Below are 20604 nucleotides of genomic sequence, written 5' to 3'. Positions count from 1 at the left end.
CTATTTGTTTTCCTTTTGGAAAGGAAAGGAGCTTTCCCTCTGCCCAGTGCCCACTCACCCAATCCCCTCCCCCTCCTCCGGTCAGTTTCTCCTATCCTAACCATGATTGTACAGGAGTAAATCCCATTGAACTTAAAAAGCATACAAATGATCAAACCTGCCCTCTACTCCTCCCTCCTATCCCTCCCCTTGCACCTCCCCCTCCCTCCTCCCTCCCTCCCTCCCTCCATCCTTCCCTCCTTTTCCTCCTCCTCCTCCTCCCTGGTGAGTTTTACCTATTCTAAGCATGATTGCAGGGGAGTAAGTCCCACTAAATTCAGTAAGCATACAAATGATCAAACCTGCCCTCCCACTCCCTCCTGCTCCTGTCCCCGTCCCCCTCCCCCTCCCTCCTACTCCCCTCCCATCGCTCTTCCTCCTCTTCCCCTCCTTATCCCCCATGGTCAGTTTCACCTATCCTAAGCATAATTGCAGGGGAGTAAATCCCATTGAACTCAATAAGCATGCAAATGATTGATTCATTCTCAGCAAACTAGCACAGGATCCCATTTCTTACCTCCCAGATTAAAAAGCAGAGAAATTCACTAATGAGCAATAAAAAAAACTTGCAGTTTAAGAACGTACCTATAGCCCACCGATATTTCTGTCAAACTTTAAAAAGCAGGGAAATTGGGCAGCTATAGTGAATGTACCAGGGGAGCAGGAGACCTGATATCCTCTCTGAGATATTATACTGCCCTACGAATTTATTTATTTTATTTATTTATTTAGTTTAATTTATATACCGCCCTAAGCCCAAAGGCTCTCTGGGCGGTGTACAAAAAGATAAAAACAAGCACAATATATAAATACAATAAATAATAAAAAACAAACAAACAAACAATAACAAACCAAACAACATCCAAAATACGGAAATGCTGTTTAAAATACACTTTAAAATGCCTGGGAATATAAAAAGGTTTTCACCTGGCGCCGAAAAGATAGTAGCGTCGGCGCCAGGCGCACCTCATCAGTGAGACTGTTCCACAGTTCGGGGGCCACTACTGAAAAGGCCCTGGTTCTAGTCATCACCCTCCGAGCCTCTCGATGGGATGGTACTCGGAGGAGGGCCTTAGATGTTGAGCGTAGTGTACGGGTAGGTTCATTTGTCAAAATGCAAACACCATTTGAGTTGGTCTTTCACAGTCCAAACCACTTGCTGTGTAGCTGGGAAGAATTTGGTAACATGTGCCTCTGGGCATTTGGTGAGTGGTGGTAACACCTGTAATCAGCACAAATAACAGAAACAAGACGTGCTGTGCTGATCTTGTTTTAGCAATGAGGAAGGAAAACTATTAAGACAGTTAATAGAGTTCAGATAATCACTTCAAATATTTTTGATTTATTTTGCATTTTTAGTGAAGTTTCCTATCGTAAATCATGCTCTTTTGCTTCTGTTTCTGTGAATATGTGAAGTACAGCAACACTTTAAAAATTAACACTAAAAAAACTCCAAAAACAATTGTGGAATAATGGCACTGACTATTCTGCAGAATGGTCTGCAATAGACATGGCAAACTGAGTGTCTCAATTTGTACTAGATAAAACAGTGGGAGGTGAAATATGTTCTAGCAAATGTTTGTGTGCTCTATGTTTTTAATTGACTATGCCAACCTTTCCTTAAGTGGAGCGGTTTAAGCATAGCAAGCTGAAAACATGCATCTTGGGAAGGCTGAGTTTGTTTTTTTCCAACAGCTAGAGTCATTGCTTAAGTAGCAATATATTGTAATAAGTCTCATTTTAAATCAAACTGCAGTTTCAGATTCAACTGTTAATGCACCCAAAATAGAAACAGAACATAACCTCCAGTTTTGAAACACAAAAGCTATCTTCACCATCATATGACACTGATAAAAAAGGCTTTGAAATTACTGAAAGTAAATTTGACACACATTTCTAGGATGAATAATGAGAGAAATATAATTTTCTAGGTTAGATTCTTTGTAGAAACAGAAGTAACACAGAAAAGAAGAAAAGTAAGAACACCAACAAACATATAAAAATGTAATTCTTCATCTTTGGAGATGGCAGGTGTTGCGACCACTCCCCATATGCTCAGAGGCACATGTTACCAAATTCTTCCAAGCTACACAGGAAGTGGATTGGACTGTGAAAGACCAATCCAAATTGTGTTTCCATTTTGACACATTTGTAGGGCAGTACAATATCTCAGGTCTCCTGCTCCCCTGGTGCATTCACTATAGCTGCCCAATTCCCCTGCTTTTTAAAATTTGATAGAAATATCTGTTGGCTATAGGTACGTTCTTAAACTGCAAGGTTTGTTTTTTTGCCTATTAGTGAATTCAACGAAGTCCTATTCAGAGCAGACTAATTAAAATGAATGATCCTAAATTAGTCATGTTAATAAATATGGGCCTACAGCAAGTAGGACTAGCATTGAATATTAGTCTGTGTGTTTTTTCTTGCCATTGAACTATTTCCTGGTACTTTGCAGTCTCCTTGGCTGCCTGCACTTCCTGATCAGAGAAAGTTCCATAGCAGAAGTTACCTCATGATATCTTCCCCTGATATGAGTTTTAATTGAAGCAGAAGAAGCCAGGGAGGCAGGTTATCAAGTATCTGGGATTACTTGCCAATTCTGTTTTTAGGGTAAGTCCTTCATTTTAAAAGCAGCAGCAAAGAGCAGTACACTGATTTCTGTAAAAGTAAAACTATTTAAACAAAGAGGCAAATTATTAATAATGTTGTAATTCGTATTTCAAAGAAAATATCTAAGCAATGTATAGCATCTTAAAAATATCACAAATAAAAATCAAATACAAAAATACAGTTAAAATCCACATTTTAGAGCAGCACAGGCCCTATCTGCACTATTCATTTAAAGCACTCTTATACCACTTTAAACAGTCATGGGTTCTTCCAAAGAATCCTGGGAACTGTAGTTTGTTAAGGGTGCTGAGAGTTGTTAGAAAACCCCTATTCCCCTCACAGAGCTACATTTTCAGAATGGCTTAACAATGAATTTCTCTTCCCAAGGGACTCTGGGAATTGTAGTTTTGTGAGAGCAATAGGTGCCTCAGATAACAATTTGAGTGAGATATAGTCTTAAACACCAATAAAGCTAAAACAACTAACATATGGGGACAATAATAACTAGAGCAGGCAGCCTTCACATACTTACAGAAATCCCAGTTGAGGATAAATGGGATTTTCAGGAAGTGTAGGGATTCAGGAAGACCACAGAGTACAGACCCCCAGAGATGTGATATGCAGAATGGAAGAAAGGACACTCAAAAAGACACATACATGCATACACCTCTTTGGCCACCTTGAAAGTAAAGTAAGCCCAACTGAAATCCTGCCCATGAAAATTTCAGTGAAATTTCTCTCCCTTCTGTTAATTTTTGAAAGCAGTTTCTTTTCTCATTAATTGATGGAGAACAGTTGAAAAAAATGAGGGAGACATTTTGACACAGCCCTAGCGTTAGCACCAAAGATTTTAACATTTTTTCTAAGTCCTGTAACGTGTCTCTTCTTTATGACCTAGGCATTAATAGATTACTCGGCAATGGAACATATGAAGCTGCATTTCCACCTCATGAGGTAATTTAAGTAGGAATGCTTTGAGAATGGAATGTGCATTCTAAGTTTGCGTTCATCTCCTGAAATCCACAAATAAACGTATTCTCAGGTATTACTATTTCTCTGCTTTGTAAGACTTCTTCAGACTGACTTTATTATGTAGTTTTCCTTACATTACAAATTTTTTGTTGCATGGAATGCAACCAATCTAACACTTGTTTATTCAGAAATAAGTCACAAAGGGATTTATTCCTAAAAGAATGTATGCCGGGTTCTAGCTTAAGAGCTGATACCCATAGGCCAGAGGTGAAGAACCTCAGACCCAGGGACTGAATATAGCCCTGCAAGCCTCTCTATCTGTCTCCAGGTCACACACTCTTTCCAGCCACACCCCTTATTGACCCTGCTTTGTGCCCTCCTTGAGTGTTTTTGCCTGGATTGAATGTGTTTATGTACTCTTGCTTCCTGGATGGAAGATGGAAATGAGTGTGAATATGTGTGGATATTAGTGTACAAAGGCAAAATTTGCATTCATTGCTTTGCTCACTTTTGTCTGTGGCCTTGCCCACTACTATTATGTGGCCCCCAGAAGTTTGTCTAGAAGGGAATGTGGCCCTCGACCTGAAAAATGTTTTTCCAGTCCCTGCCATAGGCAATAGGGACTTTGTTTCCTGAAAAACAGACAATCATAGGAAGTGGTACTATATTGTTATTTTATATTTTATTAAAAACATTTATATTCTGCCCTTTTATCAGAGAGTATCTAAGTGGTGTACAATATCAATATCAAACGATAGAAAATGTTATTTCAATTCACTGCAGTCAGCTTTTCCCCAATGCACTAGTGTGCAGGAAGGCAAGCCCTAGGTGAGTAAGGTGGATACCCAATGATCCACAAGGCATGTAGGCACCATCAGCACTGAAGGCCAGCTCTTTATGCTGTCATGAAAGATATGGGAGAAGATGGTTTTGTTGGCTCAGCACATCACTTGTGTTGTTTTTGTGCTCTAAGAATTCCAGGTATCCAAAGAATGCATGTGGAGAACAAAGTGCCATGGGGCACATGACCATGTACCTCACCCCTAAAGTCTCATTTCCTCATTTTCCACACATGGGCCTTTCAAATTGAGCAGGAAGCTTTGAAAGGGGATTGCTTGCACGTTTGGGTGAATGTGATTAGAATCATCACTGCAACTGGGAATCCTGACTGGCTGCGCATGTTTCTCAGTCATAGGGGGGATTCTAAGTGCATTCAGCTGAATGTGTGAAGAATCCCCCTTCAGGCTTTCCTACTCAATATACATGTAAATGCAGTAGTTTTGTATTCATTGGTGCCTTTATGCTAGTGGAAAATGCTTCTATTCATATAAGGTGGGCCCCCACTTTTTGCCAATGCCTATCTGTGATCAGTCTCCACCAATCTCTCTCTACTACAGTCCTCTGTACCATATGCCATATCCCCAAACCCTCAGGAGCAGCTTCAGGCTGAAGTAGGTAGGAGGTTCAACATAAATTGGAAGCCCCACATTGCTTTCTGCTAGCACAAAGTCCCCATTGAATTCAACCTATTGAGTATACATACTTCAAAACAACTTTGTCCTGGAGGTAATATGATATGATCCAATATAGTCAGATTGGATAGGAAGAGAATGCAACCCAATCCTAATAGTGATTCTGTCTGAGGAAGTCCCACTGATTTTATTTTACTCCCAAATATGTGTGTATAGTATTGCAGCATTAGCACAAGATATTTTGCTGCCTAAGGCAGACTGGCACCTCCTTTCATTCTATGTACAAAAGCTGACTAGACTGTAAGTTTAATCAACATTGGCAATAAAGCAGCATCTTCCACTGCACCAGGGCATCAGCCTAGTTTAGGGGGACGGAGAAGGTCAGATGGCACACACACAGCGGTCTGTTCCTTATCCTTCAATGTCTGCTGCATCACTCTGCCTAACAGTAGGGCTGGCCCTGTTCAAGTCCCATTTCTTTCATAGGGTAGCCTCAGGTAAGTTGCTGTTTCTCCTTCTCAAATTTCTACTTTGTAACATGGTATGTATTTTAAGGATAAATTAGACAATTACTATAATGCACTTTATACGTAAATGTGCTATAGCCTTGCATTAATAATTAAAACCTTCCAACTGGAAAGTGCTTCAGTTCTATACTGTCAAGACAAAGCACTTCCAGAAGGATCCCTGTTTTTTTTCTGAAATAATGTTTTCCTTCTGTGGAGATATTTATAATTATATCAGCTTTAACAATAAGCTCAAGATTGCATTGTTCAGCATTGTACAGTAATACATGGACCAAGTGTTCTTGGTCATAAAATTAGTAATGTCAGTTTTAATGTTTTGATTTAAGTGACTTCTTTATAAGAACCCATTTCTTTCTCCCCTCTTTTTAAAGCACATAATGATCCCCCCCATATCTGTTCTCCAGGGAAGTCACAAGAGCAGGCATCCCATCAAAACCCACGGAGCTCAGAATCATCGTCATCTTTTATATGAGCGCTGGGCACGCTGGGGGATGTGGTACAAATACCAGCCTCTGGATTTGATCAGGTACTCAGAGAATATAGCAGAAGTTGGTTTAATCCTGTGAAAAGTGAGGAGGGTTAATGAGGTCCCATTGAGCACTCTGTTATGACATTCTTCTTATATAATCCTAAAGTTTTAAATCAGGGTGGGCCACCTCAGGCCCAGGGGCCAAATGCAACCTACCAAACCTCTTTATTTGGCCCTCAGGACTCTCCCTAGACCACACTCCTTCTCCCTAGGCCTTAACCCTCACCAACACTGTTTCACATCTTTGAATGCTTTTGCCTGGCTGGAATGTGTCCTTAAAGAGTGATAACGCCTCTTGCTTGCCTGAAAGGAGGAGGGAGGGGTACCTCTGACTTTTGTGTGGTTGAAATCTGGCTTGCAAAGGTAAGAGTTGCATCCGTTACATGACCCACTTTTCCCTCTGACCCCACTACCATTAGAATGTGGGCACTGACCGTTGGTTCTGCTGGCTGGGGCTAATGGGAGTTGTAGTTCAAAACATCTGGACAGGACCAGGTTGGGAAAGCTGGCCCAGAATGCAATCAGTGGCCTAGAATTATATGTTGGGATGAAATAAAATGGGTTTACCAAAGCTACTTCTAACCAAAAACCATCCCACCCAAAAAGTAGTGCATGTTCCTTGTAAAGTGAATGTTCTGTTCCCAAAATTGTCATCGCCACTTCATTTGCTTCAACATTTAAGCAAACAGTATCTTTATATTTTTCTTACACAGGCGATATTTTGGAGAGAAAATTGGTCTTTATTTCGCCTGGTTGGGATGGTATACTGGGATGCTGATTCCTGCTGCACTTGTTGGGCTGCTTGTTTTCCTTTACGGATTATTTACCATGGACTCTAGCCAAGTAAGGTAAGAGGTGGGATAATGCCCCATTTTAGAAAACCATAATGCAGCATGCTTTGTTCCTAAGAGTCAGCAGCAATCAAGGCCTATAGAAGCTAACTGTTCAAATGGATCCTAAACATTTACAGCATGAGATTAATGCAAATTGGGCTAAAATCCATCCCACTCTGATGCCTGAGCATCTTCTGGCAGATTCACAAGCCTGGTTTTTGCCTGCCTGGCCTAATTTTTTAGGGGGGAGGCTTTTAGGCTGCATTCAGATAGCACTTTATTCCATTTTACCAACCTTTCTTTATCTGTTAATTTTTGCATTTTATGTGGTCTTTCACACAAAATAAAAGCTACTTCTGGAAATCTAGCTGAATCAAGTGAAAGTTTAGTGCTCATTTCTGTATTAATTGCAACCCTCTTAATCCAGAAACTGCTGGAGTTTAACATTTTATTTTCCCTGTGGTTTTTGGGGATCACACAACCATCACTCATGTAACAACATTTGGGATGGTATTCCGGCATAAAGAAGCACACATGTGCATAAAGAGTTTGGGGTAGCGGAAATATGTTGGATGACATCCACTGTTGTGTTATACCACAGCCACTCCTGTGAATAAAATCTAGTATGATATGGTGGTATATTGAAGAAAAAACCACAGTTCCATAATGCAAGAGGCACTGCATTGTGAAAGAAACATTACAAATTGGAACAGAAGTGCTAGCATTATTATCAGGAAAACTAACACAATAAACCCCACGTCCGAATGCAGCCATAATATATTATCTTCTTTAGTCCAATTTTAACAGACATTTTATATTTGTGTTCGCTTTTGAGTCTTGAAATGTAGCAGGCTAGAAGCTGAACAAAATTAATCCACTTCATGTTACTCAAAATGAAATCAAATTCTGGCACAAGTCACTTTCCCTCCTTAGATAAGAGTCTACATTGAAAGGTGGAGAAAAACAAAAGGCCTGTCACTATACTGACATGTTCTTATTTTATACATACTATGAAAAGCACACGGCTTGAAATGCGTGAGGCAAGATCATTCTCAAATGATACCTTCTTAAGCTTTATTTTTAATCTGTGACTTTCTAGGCCAGATATTTCCATTCACAGTAAAGAAGCTAAAGATGGGAAGTTTGAGCAGCAATGGACATATTGGGTTTTGCAGGCCTGTTTCTAAGCCATAAGAACATAAGAAGAGTGTGCTGGATTAGGCCAAGGGCCCATCTAGTTCAGATTTGTTCTCAATAGCAACCCAGGTGCCATATGAGAAGCCTGCAAGCAGGACCTGAGTGCAACACCACTCTCCCCACTTGTGATTCCCAGCAACTGGTATTCAGAGACATATTGCCTCCAACACTGGAGGTAGGACACCTGTAGCCTTATCCTCCATGAACTTGACTACTTTTCTGTTAAGGCTGTCCAAGCTGGTGGCCATCACTTTCTCCTGTGGGAGTGAATTCCATAGTTTAACTATGTGCAGTGTGAAGCAGTATTTTTCTTGTCTGTCCTGAATCTTCCCATTTTCAACTTCGTTAATGTTTATTCACATATGGCTGCATCAACATCAGAAATCATAGCATTGTTCTATCTTTTGAGATGTGTCAGACCTATTTTTCAGGCAGACATGATGCTACTTATAAGCATATCAATCCAAGTTGAGTGTACATTCATTCAGTTGAGACTCTGTGTGGGTATGCAAATATCCTTGTGTATCTAGACATTGCACCTGCCCTTTCTGTCCCCCATGGTTCTTGTGAAGGGCCTCTTCACTGTTAGAAATAGCTATAAAGAAAATAGTTTCTACAAATACAGAGCATTTTTCCATGAAGCACCATTATGTGTTTTAGCTCCTCCATGAAGGATACTAACCCATGGAAAAAGAACAAAAAGCTGCTGAAGCTGTTACTGTAACGCAACCAAATGCAGATAAAAAACTATACTTCTTAGAAATTGTTGAGCAGCATCTTTTTTTTCTTTAGGAAATGCTCTATTTCCCATATCTTTAAGTGGCTTACTATGTTCACATTATCATGTCAGGTGCTCTAATTAAGGCTCTTCTGACATTTCCCTAAATGTTCACTACTGCAAGAATACACATAACCTGGCAACTTCTGAATATTAGAAAAAGGAGGTGATCAGGCCGTTCCATTTGAAACTAATATTTCCCCATCCTGACCCATGCTGATCTTGGAAGTGCACATTATGGGGGACACAGGGCTGCTGTCAAAAAAGACATCCATACAAAAGCATCTCACCTACCCTGTGTTGTGCCATCATCACATTGTGCATTTCCTCACTCTCTTTGGCAGCAGCCAATGATGTGGAGAGAAGTTGGGGAAATGCACAGTGTGACAAGGGTATGACATAAGAACATAAGAAGAGCCTGCTAGATCAGGCCAATGGACCATCAAGTCCAGCATCCTCACAGTGGCCAACCAGTTGTCCATGGGAAGCCTGTGAGCAGGACCTGCATTCTTCCCTCCTGCAGTTTCCAGCAACTGATATTTGGTAGGATGCGGCCTCTGCCTATGGAGGCAGAGCACAGCCATCATGCTAATAGCCATTGATAGTCTTATCCTCCATGAATTTGTCTAACCTTCTTTTAAAGCCATCCAAGTTGATGGCCATTACTGCCTGTTGTGGGAGTGAATTCCATAGTTTAACTATGTGCTGGGTGAAGAAGTACTTTCTTTTGTCTGTCTTGAATCTTCACTGAATATCCACAAGTTCTAGTGTTAGGAGAAAGGGAGAAATACTTTTCTCTGTCCACTTTCTCCATGCCATGCATAATTTTATACACTTCTATCATGCCACTTGTACTCACCGTTTCTCTAAACAAAAAAGCCCCTCATATGGGAGGCACTGCATCCCCTTGATCACTTTGGTTGTCCTTTTCTGAACCTTTTCCAGCTGTACAATATCCTTTTTGGAGTGAGGCTACCAGAACCATACACCGTATTCCAAATGCAGCTGCACCATAAATGTGTATGACAGCACTATGATATCGGCAGTTTTATTTTCATTGCCTTTCCTAGTGATCTGTAGCATGGAATTTGCTTTTCTCACAGCTGCCACACACTGGATTGACATCTTCATCAAGCTATTCACAGCAGCCCCAAGGTCTTGTTGGTAGTCACTTACTGCCAGTTCAGAGTCTATGAGCATATATGTGAAATTAAGTTATTTTTGCTTCAGTATGCATAACTTTACATTTGTTTACATTGAATTACATTTTACCACCCATTCACTCAGTTTGGAGAGGTCCTTTTGGAGCTCTTCACAATCACTTTTTGTTTTAACAACCCTGAATAATTTAGCATTATCAGCATGGCTACCTCACTGCTCCTCCCTAACTCTAGATCATTTATGAACAAGTTAAAAAGCACAAGCCACAGTACTGATCTTTGGGGGGCTTCACTTTCTACATCCCTCCATTGGAAGAACTGTCCATATATTCCTACTCTCTGCTTTCTGTTTCCTAGTCAGTTCCTGATCCGTAAGAGGACCTTTCCTCTTATTCCATGACTGCTAAGCTTCCTCAGGAATCTTTGGTGAGGTACCTTGTTGAAAGCTTTTTGTATATCCAAGGACACTATGTCCACTGAATCACTGCTATCAATATGCCTGTTGACACTCTCAAAGAACTCTAATAGGTTAGTGAGACAGGACTTACCATTGTAGAAGCCATGCTGATCCTGCTTCAGCAAAACTTGCTCTTCTATATGCTTGGTTACCTTTTCTTTAATAATAGTTTCTACCAGTTTTCCCAGGACAGATGTTAAGCCAACCAGTCTATAAATTCTGGGATCCGCCTGGATTGCTTTGTAAAGATTGGTTTTACATTGGCCACTTTCCAGTCCTCAGGTATGGAAGAGGACCTGAGGGACAAGTTATATATTTTTGTTAGAAGATCAGCAATCTCACATTTGAGTTCTTTCTGAATTCTTGGGTGGATGCCATCTAGACTCAGAGATTTGTCCGTTTTTATTTTGTCTATTAAGCCTAGAACTTCATCTCTTGTCACCGTTATTTGCCTCAGTTCCTCAGACTCCCTTCCTGCAAAAGTTAATTCAAACATAGGGATCTGCCCAATATCCTCCACTGTGGAGACACATGCAAAGAATTCATTTAGTTTCTCTACAATCTCATCATCCTGCTTTAGCGCCCCTTCCTTGTCATCCAAGGGTCCAACTGCCTCCCCAGACAATATCCTGCTTTGAATATATTTAAATAATTGTGTTGGTTGGTTCATGTTTTTATCAATGGGCTCCTAAAATTCTTTTTTAGCATGCCTTCAACTTGAAGGCAGTCCATTTCATTTTTTTTATTGTGTTCTTGCATTTCTTTTGCCATAGTTTGTGTTTGTTTTTATTCTCATTCAGACAAGACTTTCATTTTTTGAAGAAAGCCTTCTTGACTCTAATTGCTTCTTTGATTCTGCTTGTTAACTGCACTGGCATCCTCTTGGCATTGGTCGTACCTTTCCTCATCTGCAGTATACACTCCAGTTAAGCCTCTAATACTGTGAGTTTAAACAATTCCCAAGCATTTTCGAATGATCTGACCCTCTGGACTTTGTCTTTGAACTTTCTTTTTTCCAATTCCCTCAGTTTGGGAAGTTTCCTCTTTTGAAGTCAAATGACCATGTTGGATTTTCTTGGTAACTGGCCATTTACATGTGTGTTTAATTTAATGGCACTATGGTCACTGCTGCCAGTCAGTTTGACAACACTTACATCTTTTCCAGATTCTGGGTGCCACTTAAGATTAAGTCACCATCCCACTGGTTGGTTCCATGACCAGCTGTGTTCTAGGGTACAGTCATTTAGGGTATTTGAGTAAGCTTAACAGTCATGGAGTAAGAGAAGAGGTCCTCTTGTGGATCAGGAATTGGTTAAATAGCAGGAATTGGAGAGTAGGAATAAATGGACAGTTCTCCCAATGGAGGGATGTAGAAAGTGGAGTTCCATAAAGATTGGTATTGAGACCTGTGCCTTTTAACTTGTTCATAAACTATCTAGAATTAGGGATGAGCAGCGAGGTGGCCAAGTTTGCTGATGATACAAAAACAAAAAGTGATTGCAAAGAGCTCCAGAAGGACCTTGTGATGACCCTGTAAATGTTGTATAGTAATTATGGCAAGTGTCAGTTTTGTAGGGTAGTTGTGGTAAGTAGAGTGAGTGAGGGGGGAGTATAAGGGTTGGAATGTTGAAGAATGCTGAGTTGTGATTGGCTGAGTGTCTGGGTGGTTGAAGGTATAAATGAGAAAATGATGGTTGGTTCTGGGTTTTGGAGGTGTGGATTTGTGTTTAGGCGGGTAGTGAGGCAGTTTTTAGGACTAAGATATAAAGAGAAAACTATTACATGTAACCGCGTGCATGTTGATTGAACGTAAAGTAATCTTGTTTATTCCTTGTGTTATTAAATAAATAGTTTTGGTTTAACATCACGCCTGATCCTTGGCTGGGATATCACAGACCAGAAGGGTAGGCAGAACAAATACCAAAGCTGGGAACAATATCATTGGTGGCAGCAGCGAAGGGATAGTGTAACAGCAGCAGGTATCCAAAGCAACCCAGGGCTGTAATCTTTAAAGTCAGAAAGATACAGGGGAGTTGTGGCCTGTAAGTGCACTCAGACACTACATAGCAATCTGAGGAAGAAACTAAGGCACAGTCTCAGGGCAGTATTGCATTACAGAGTGTCAGGTGGAGGCACCTAGTAGTGGGATTGTGAGAGACCTGTGCTAGAGCCTGTGAGAGATCCATTACGAGACCAGACCCAGGGTAGGGGTCTGACAGTTTGGAGAGGTCTGTCAGAGTGAATGAGTGATAAAATAGCAAATGAAATTTAATGTAAAAAAAGTTCTGCATATTGGCACAAAAAAAATAATTTCACATATATGCTCATTGGGTCTAAACTGTCAGTGACTGGCCAGGAATGAGACCTTGGGATCATAGTGGATAGCTCAATGAAGATGTCAACCCAGTGTGTGGCAGCTGTGAAAAAGGCAAATTTCATGTTAGGGATCATTAGGAAAGGAACTGAAAATAAAACTGCTGATATCATAATGGCATTGTATAAGTCTATGCTGCAACCACGCTTGGAATGCTGTGTACAGTTCTAATTGACTCACCTCAAAAAGGATATTATACAGCCACGAGAATGGCTGTATACTATAACCAGGGTGGATTTTTCACATTCCGCAAATGTTAAATTGAAAATACCCCCATGCCATTCTGATGCTTCCCATAAGCTCATTTCAAAACAAAACCTTACAAATCCTATAGTCCTGAACCCAGAAACGCTTGCTTAACACCCATCGAAATTTTCATGACGATACACAAAACGGTCAGAGAGAACAGAGAGTTCAAAGTCTAAAAAGAAAGAAAAAAACCCCAGAGCCCTTTTGGACTTTTTTCTGTCAGAGTTCTCATAATCTGTTGAAATTCATTTAAAATCAGCCATGTTCACAGAGTACCTGTAATCCTAATACTGACCTTGCCCCATACTCTGACCTTCATCTTCTGCAGTTTAAAAGTTAAAAAAATGTCTGGCTGGTTTTTAATTAATTTAAGAACCTTTGGCTGGAACCCTATGATAACATTGGGCATGCTCATAAGAACCAGCTGTCAGCATTCTAAAAGACAGACTCACAGCTGCTTTGCTTGCCTAATCAGGGGGCCAGACCCACACCAGACTTTGATTTCACTTGAGACAGTCATGGCTTCCTTCAGAGAATCCTGGGAAGTGTCGTTTGTGAAGGGTGCTGAGAGGAGACTCCTATTCCACTAACAGAGCTCCAGTGGCCAGACTGGTTTAACAGCCAGCCACTCTGACTGAAGCTCTGTGAGGGGAACAGGGCATCTCCTAACAACTCTCAGCACCCTTCACTAACTATACTTCCCAGGATTCTTTGAGAGAAGCAATGATTGTCCAGAGCAAAATAAAGGCCTGGTGTGGATGTGGCCAGGGACAGCTTTGGTTTAAATTTGGGTGGGAGGCTACATGTGCCTGGTGTAGAATAAAAAGGGGGGGAATGCTGAAAAGCAATGATACTGTTCACAATGTTTTTCTTTTGGAAAGGAAAGGGACTTTCCCTCTGCCCAGTGCCCACCCACCCAATCTCCTCTCCTCCCCTTCCCCCTTCACCTACCCTCCCTGACCCTCCCCCGGGTCAGTGTTGGACTATGACCTGGGAGACCAGGGTTCGAATCCCCACACAGCCATGAAGCTGACTGGGTGACCTTGGGCCAGTCACTGCCTCTCAGCCTCAGAGGAAGGCAATGGTGAAACCACCTCTGAATACCGTTTACCATGAAAACCCTATTCAAAGGGTCGCCATAGGTGGGGATCGACTTGAAGGCAGTCCATTTCCATTTTCAAACATGATTGCATAGAAATAAATCCCATTGAACTCAAAAAGTATGCAAATGATCAAACCCTCCCTCCCTTCTCCTCCCTCCTATCCCCTCTCTCTTGCCCCTTCCCTTCCCCTTCCATTACCCCTCCCTCCCCCTCCCCACCGCCTTCCAATCCCCTCCTTCCCCTTCCCCATCCCCTTCCTCCTCCCCATGGTCAGTTTTACCTATCTTCAGCATGATTGCAGAAAGTAAATACCATTGAACTCAATAAGCATGCAAATGATCAAACCTGCCCTCCCCTCCCCCTTCCTTTGCTCCCCTCCAATATGCTCCTTCCCCTTTCCACTCCCCCTCCTCCTCCCCATGGTCAGTTTTTCCTATCCTAACCATGATTGCATAGGAGTAAATCACATTGAACTCAATAAGCATGCAAATGATCAGACCTGTCCTTTTCCCCTCCCCCCTACCTACTCCCCTCCCAGTCCTCCCCTCCCCCCTCTTCCTCCTCCCCCCCTTCCCCCTCCCCCCTCTTCCTCCTCCCCCCTTCCCATCCCCTCTGGTCAGTTTCACCGATCCTAAGCATGATTGCAGGGGAGTAAATCCCACTGAACTCAATAAGCATGCAAATGATCAATCCATGCTCAGGATCCCATTTCTTACCTCCTGGATTAAAAAGCAGGGAAATTCACTAATACACAAAAAACCTTGCCTTTTAAGAACATACCTATAGCCCAAAGATATTTCTATCAAACTTTAAAAAGCAGGGAAATTGGGCAGCTATATTGAATGCACCAGGGGAGCAGGAGACCTGACCTCCTCTCTGAGATATTGGTAACATGTGCCTCTGAACATATGGTGAGTGGTGGCAATACCTGCAATCAGCCCAAAGAATAGAAAGAAGACATGTCCTGTGCTGATCTTGTTTTAGCAGGGAGGAAACAACATTATTAAGACAGTTGATATAGTTCAGATGGTCACTTTAAATATGTCTGATTTACTTTGCATTTTTAGTGAAGTTTCTTATAGGAAATCATTTTCTTTTGTTTCTGTTTCTGTGAATATGTGAAATACAGCAACACTTTGCGAAATTTACACTAAAAAAACTCCAAACATAATTGTGGAATAACGGCACTGACTATTCTGCAGAATAGTCTCCAGTGGACCTCCGGAGTGCGTCAGTTTGCACAAGATAAAACAGTGGGAGGTGAAATATATTCTAGTAAAATTCTAGGTGTTCTCTATGTTTTTAATTAACTGTGCCCACCTTGCCTTAAATGAAATGGTTTAAGCATAGCAGGCTGAAAACATGCATCCTCTTTTTTCCAACAGCTAGAGTCATTGCTGAAGTAGCAACATATTGGAATCAGTCTGATTTTACATCAAACTGCAGTTTCAGATTCAACTGTTAATGCACCCAAAATAGAAATAGAACATAACCTCCAGTTTGAAACACAAAAGGGATGTATTCACCATCATATGACATTAACCAATAATAAGGCTTTGAAATTAATAAAAATAAATTTGACACAGATTTCTAGGATGAATAATGAGGGAAATAAAATTTTCTAGTTTAGATTCTCTGTAGAAACATTAGTAACACAGGAAAGAAGCAAAGGAAGAAGAACACCAATAAACATACAAAAATATAATTCTCCATCTTTGGAGATGGCAGGTGTTGCCACCACTCACTATATGCTCAGAGGCACATGTTACCAAATTCTTCCAAGCTACACAGCAAGTGGATTGAAGTGTGAAAGACCAACCCAAATGGTGTTTGCATTTTGACCAATTTGTAGGGCAGTCCAATATCTCAGAGAGGGGGTCAGATCTTCTGCTCCCCTGGTGCATTCACTATAGCTGCCCAATTTCCCTGCTTTTTAAAGTTTGGTAGAAATATCTGTGGGCTATAGGTACATTCTTAAACCACAAGGTTTTTTGTGTATTAGTGAATTGTAAAGGGTTCAGCAAAAGCCAACTAGAATGATTAAAGGACTGGAGAGACTCCCCTATGAGGAAAGGCTTGTAGCATCTCGGACTTTTTAGTTTAGAGAAAAGGCAAGTCAACATGATAGATGTGTATAACATTATTCATGGCATGGAAAAAGTGGATAGAGAAACATTTTTCTCCCTCTCATAGTACTAGAACTTGTAGACATCCAATGAAGCTGAATGTTGGAAGATTCAGGAAAGATAAAAGAAAGTACTTATTCATGCAGCACATAGTTAAACTATGGAATTTGCTCCCACAACAGGCAGTGATGGCCACCTTCTTGGATGGCTTTAAAAGAAGATTAGACAAATTGATGGAGGATAAGGCTATCAATGGTTATTAGTCATGATGGTTGTGCTCTGCCACCATAGTCAAATGCAGTATGCTTCCATAAAACCACTTGCCGGAAGCTGCAGGAGGGGAGAGTGCTCTTGTACTTGGGTCCTGCTTGTGGGCTTCCCATGGACATCTGGTTGGCCACTGTGAGAACAGGATGCTGGACTAGATGGGCCACTAGCCTGATCCAGCAGGCCCTTCTAGTGTTCTTATATTCTGGCAAGACAAAGCAAAAATACTGTAAAGTTTATATGTAGATAACCAAATTGTGTAGGTGGCTCTGCCATTCTTTATATTCTGTAATTCAAGAATTTCCTTATTAACATTTGGACTCCAAATGTTGTTGATCTTTTATGGATATTCAATTGTATGTTGTGTATTTTTATTGATAGCGGTATTGTTTTGGTTTTTATATGAAAACTGCTTTGAGGGGTGCTTTCACACTGCATTTTATTCCGTTATTCTGACGATTTATTTCCTGTTAATTTGCGCATAAAATTTGAGCTTTCACACAACATAACAGTTAGCTCTGGAATTCTGGTGCAATATAGTGGAAGTTTAGCACTAAATTCAGCAATAAATGATACCTGAAAAATTCTGATAGCAAGGCCAGGGACACGGAAGATTGCGGGAGTTTTGCGCTAGCTGCCACTGCTCACATAACAGTCATCCCAGCATGCAGTGCGTTCCTACCCTTACAAACAGCCATCCCAGCATGCAGTGCATTCCTGCCCTTACAAACAGCCATCCCAACATGCAGTGAATTCCTGCCCTTACCACTGCCTCTGTTGCTGCGCTGCCACGCCTCTCAGCTGATTGCGGTCGCGCCTCTTTCAACCCCCCCACGCACCGAAATAACAGGCCTCAAACCTGCTCATCCGGTGTCACCTGAGGGCGAATGAAGGGGGGGGAGAGAAAAACTCTGCTCTCTGTTCACTGTAGTGTGGCTGCTTTCACACATGAGGCTAATAGCGCCTCGAAAAGTTGTGGGGGAAATACACCAGTGTGAAAGACTGTTGCGCAAAATGCCGGTATAACAGGTACTGCAGTGTGAAAGGGATTTTTGAAATCCGGAACGAAGCGCTACCTTTTTAATCTGTTAAACTAGCTCTATTAGCCCCATGTGTGAAAGCAGCCAAGGTCATCTTGAAAAATGGGATATAAAAGCTTTTGATAAATAAAACATTTGTTAAAACCTCTTGATACTAAAAGCTATGTCAGAAAAAAGAGGTTATTATTCATAACGTGTTAATTGCACAGTAGAACTGCAAAGGCCCTCTGTAAAGTACATTGACTGCACTATTTTAACCCTCATCAACTGTAGTGTCAAAGAACACAATGAACAACCTGGATGTTCACTATGCAACAAGACTTCATGTCAGTTTGACAAATTAGCATTCCCTAAAGATATGGCTATTAATTCTGTGTAGTCAATACAAACCCCTCTGATTTTATGACTACTAGATTCTGAAGCCACTTGTGCTCATAACTAAAAAATGAGCAGACTGGTTGGATTACAGCTTCATATCCACAAAATGTAATATTTGCTAGCATTAGTGCATATCTTAGTATGAATAAAACATGTCGATTTTAAGTGCAAGAGGCCAGCACTGAGATAGATCGTTTCTTTCTTTCTTTCTTTCTTTCTTTCTTTCTTTCTTTCTTTCTTTCTTTCTTTCTTTCTTTCTTTCTTTCTTTCTTTCTTCTCTATCCCATTGTTCATCATTTCATGATCCAAAGGGGATTACAACATAAAATACCATTAAAAGAAACAGAAAAATCAGTTAAAACAATCTCAACTTAAATATATAAAATAACAATACATAGTGCAGCAGCCATTGCCAGTTTACATAATTATAAAGTAAAACTTATGAGATGTATGAAGGAATGACAAAATATTCCTTTGAGCATATGTAGAATGCAGTCTCTTTTGCACTAGACAGACATAACAGGCTTTCATGCAAACTTGTTTAGAGGACAAGTTTTTGCTTTCCAGAAGAAGACTATGAACATCAACGTGTGTGTTTTTTACAGTTAACATATTGCTTCATTCTGGTCCACACTATGAAGCTTTCTATCCTCAGACATTGGTTCTGGCTGTGTAAAAAAACAAAACAGTATAATTCATTTCTTAGAGTTATGTAATGGACTTGCACCTAGGTAAACTGAGTATTCCCTCTAGTGGTTTGTGATTAATTTGACTTTTAATATGAATCTGCATAATACAACTTGCTTTCACAAAGAATGAGTCACAGGTAATAGAAATGAAATTAATATTTACAACTAAACATCTTCAAATGGTGGGAACTGGGATTTCTGACCTTGTGCAGTATACTAGTAGATTAATAGTCAGAGATTAAACATAGTACTTCATTTGTGTAATATGGCTAGATGTTTCCTTCATGTCTAAAAATTAAGATTATTATGGTTTAGCAGTTGCTTAAAAAGGAAATACATCTTTTCAATATTTATTGTTCTATAATGATTTTTCTAGAAAGGTGTCTAAGAATTTTTATAATAGTAGTAGTAATAATAAATCATCTGCCCAGCAATATCAAAGGTATGGATACTGTGCAGATGACACAACCTAAACCTTTGTGCATATTTGAGCTTCTCACCTATTCTGTGAAGGAAAATGCTTTGTATACATCTTTATCATGCAGAACCTGGGATGTGGCACAGGAAGCTGAAATGTGAGAGAGGAATCATGCAAAATCAGGAAGAAACAGCTTACACAAACAGCCTCATGCAAGATTTCTCCATCCATTTCTGGATGATGCCTTCCTCCCACTGTAGCTGCCTTTGCCACATCCTAAGACATACTAAGACTATCCTGTGACTTCTGGTGGTGGTAGTGGTGGCTCTGTGTGGTGCTGATGCAATAAACTCAGGGTTTATCCACACAGCCATTTACTGTGTGTCTGGTGCTACTTGCATCCCCTTTTAATTTGCATGATTCACATGACATTACTGGCAAACAAGCTATCTCAAAGATTCCCCCCTGTAAATCCATACTAACCCAATCCTCTGATAATCCGAAAAGGGAAGGAAAAAGTCTTCACTCCCTGTGTCTAGGGCTTGCAGATGCTTTGCTCCGATGCTTTTAGGTGGGTGTGTCAATAGTTCCCTTCTCCATGCCCACTCCCTCCTCCTCCCTTTGTTCATTTTATTTCCTGCAACTTACAGCTGCTCTCCCCAGTTCTGCAATTTTTTTTAAGTTGCTGCAAATGGTGCCTTTAGTTTCTTTTCCCCCCTAACTTGTACACAAAAGCATAACACTGCTCAAACAAAGATTTGTATTTCAGTTGTATTGTACCAGTGAAAATACAAATAATCACACTTCTGGGTTGTTTTTTAAATGAAACTTACTGGTAGACAAACTAAGCATGCTCGGTGGCCAGGTAACGAGAGGGAGTGGGAATATTAAATTAGAGGGCATGGTCTTTAGGAAACTGTGTGCTTGATGCTTCCCCTCAAGTGTGACTAGAAAACACCATGTTTACAATTTGCATTGATCTCTTACTGGAGATGGTGCAAACAGAAAATGGAAGTAAAAACAGCAACTTTAGCACAAGTTAAGTTTAGATCCCATTCCATATGCAAAGTTCAAACACAATGTCACAAAGATCACAAGCCTTTGCAGCCTGTATCAGCTTCAATCATGAATGTCATAAACACAGGTAGTCTTTGAACAACCTTTTGCTGTCTTGATTATCTTATGCAGCAGAGAGATCTGTGAGGCAAATGAAACTGTCATGTGTCCAATGTGTGAGAAGAATTGCACCCTGCAAAAACTCAATGAAAGTTGTATCTACGCAAAGGTAACTTGTTATGTGTTATTAGAAGCTCTTTGTTTTAAAATTGTCAGTTGCAAGCTACACATTACCTCTTGTTATTGTTTCAGTAAACAATACAAGATGAG

The 20604-nt window shown here is 40.6% G+C and overlaps 1 protein-coding gene across 1 annotated transcript in view; it reads left to right on the top strand.

Annotated features, from left to right (window-relative positions):
• The window catches only part of ANO3 (anoctamin 3), a 138030-nt gene that overhangs the window by 53336 nt on the left and 64090 nt on the right, over positions 1–20604 (top strand). The window contains exons 6-9 of the mRNA XM_061610608.1: positions 3548–3603; positions 6025–6146; positions 6863–6997; positions 20407–20503. Of these exons, the coding sequence (XP_061466592.1) occupies positions 3548–3603; positions 6025–6146; positions 6863–6997; positions 20407–20503 (410 nt within the window). The remainder of the gene's footprint in view (positions 1–3547; positions 3604–6024; positions 6147–6862; positions 6998–20406; positions 20504–20604) is intronic.

The sequence above is a fragment of the Rhineura floridana genome, chromosome 2, assembly GCF_030035675.1.
Source record: "Rhineura floridana isolate rRhiFlo1 chromosome 2, rRhiFlo1.hap2, whole genome shotgun sequence".
Taxonomy (NCBI): Eukaryota; Metazoa; Chordata; class Lepidosauria; order Squamata; family Rhineuridae; genus Rhineura; species Rhineura floridana.
The sequence above is the reverse complement of the archived record's forward strand: the minus strand, read 5'-3'. Positions and strand labels throughout refer to the sequence as shown.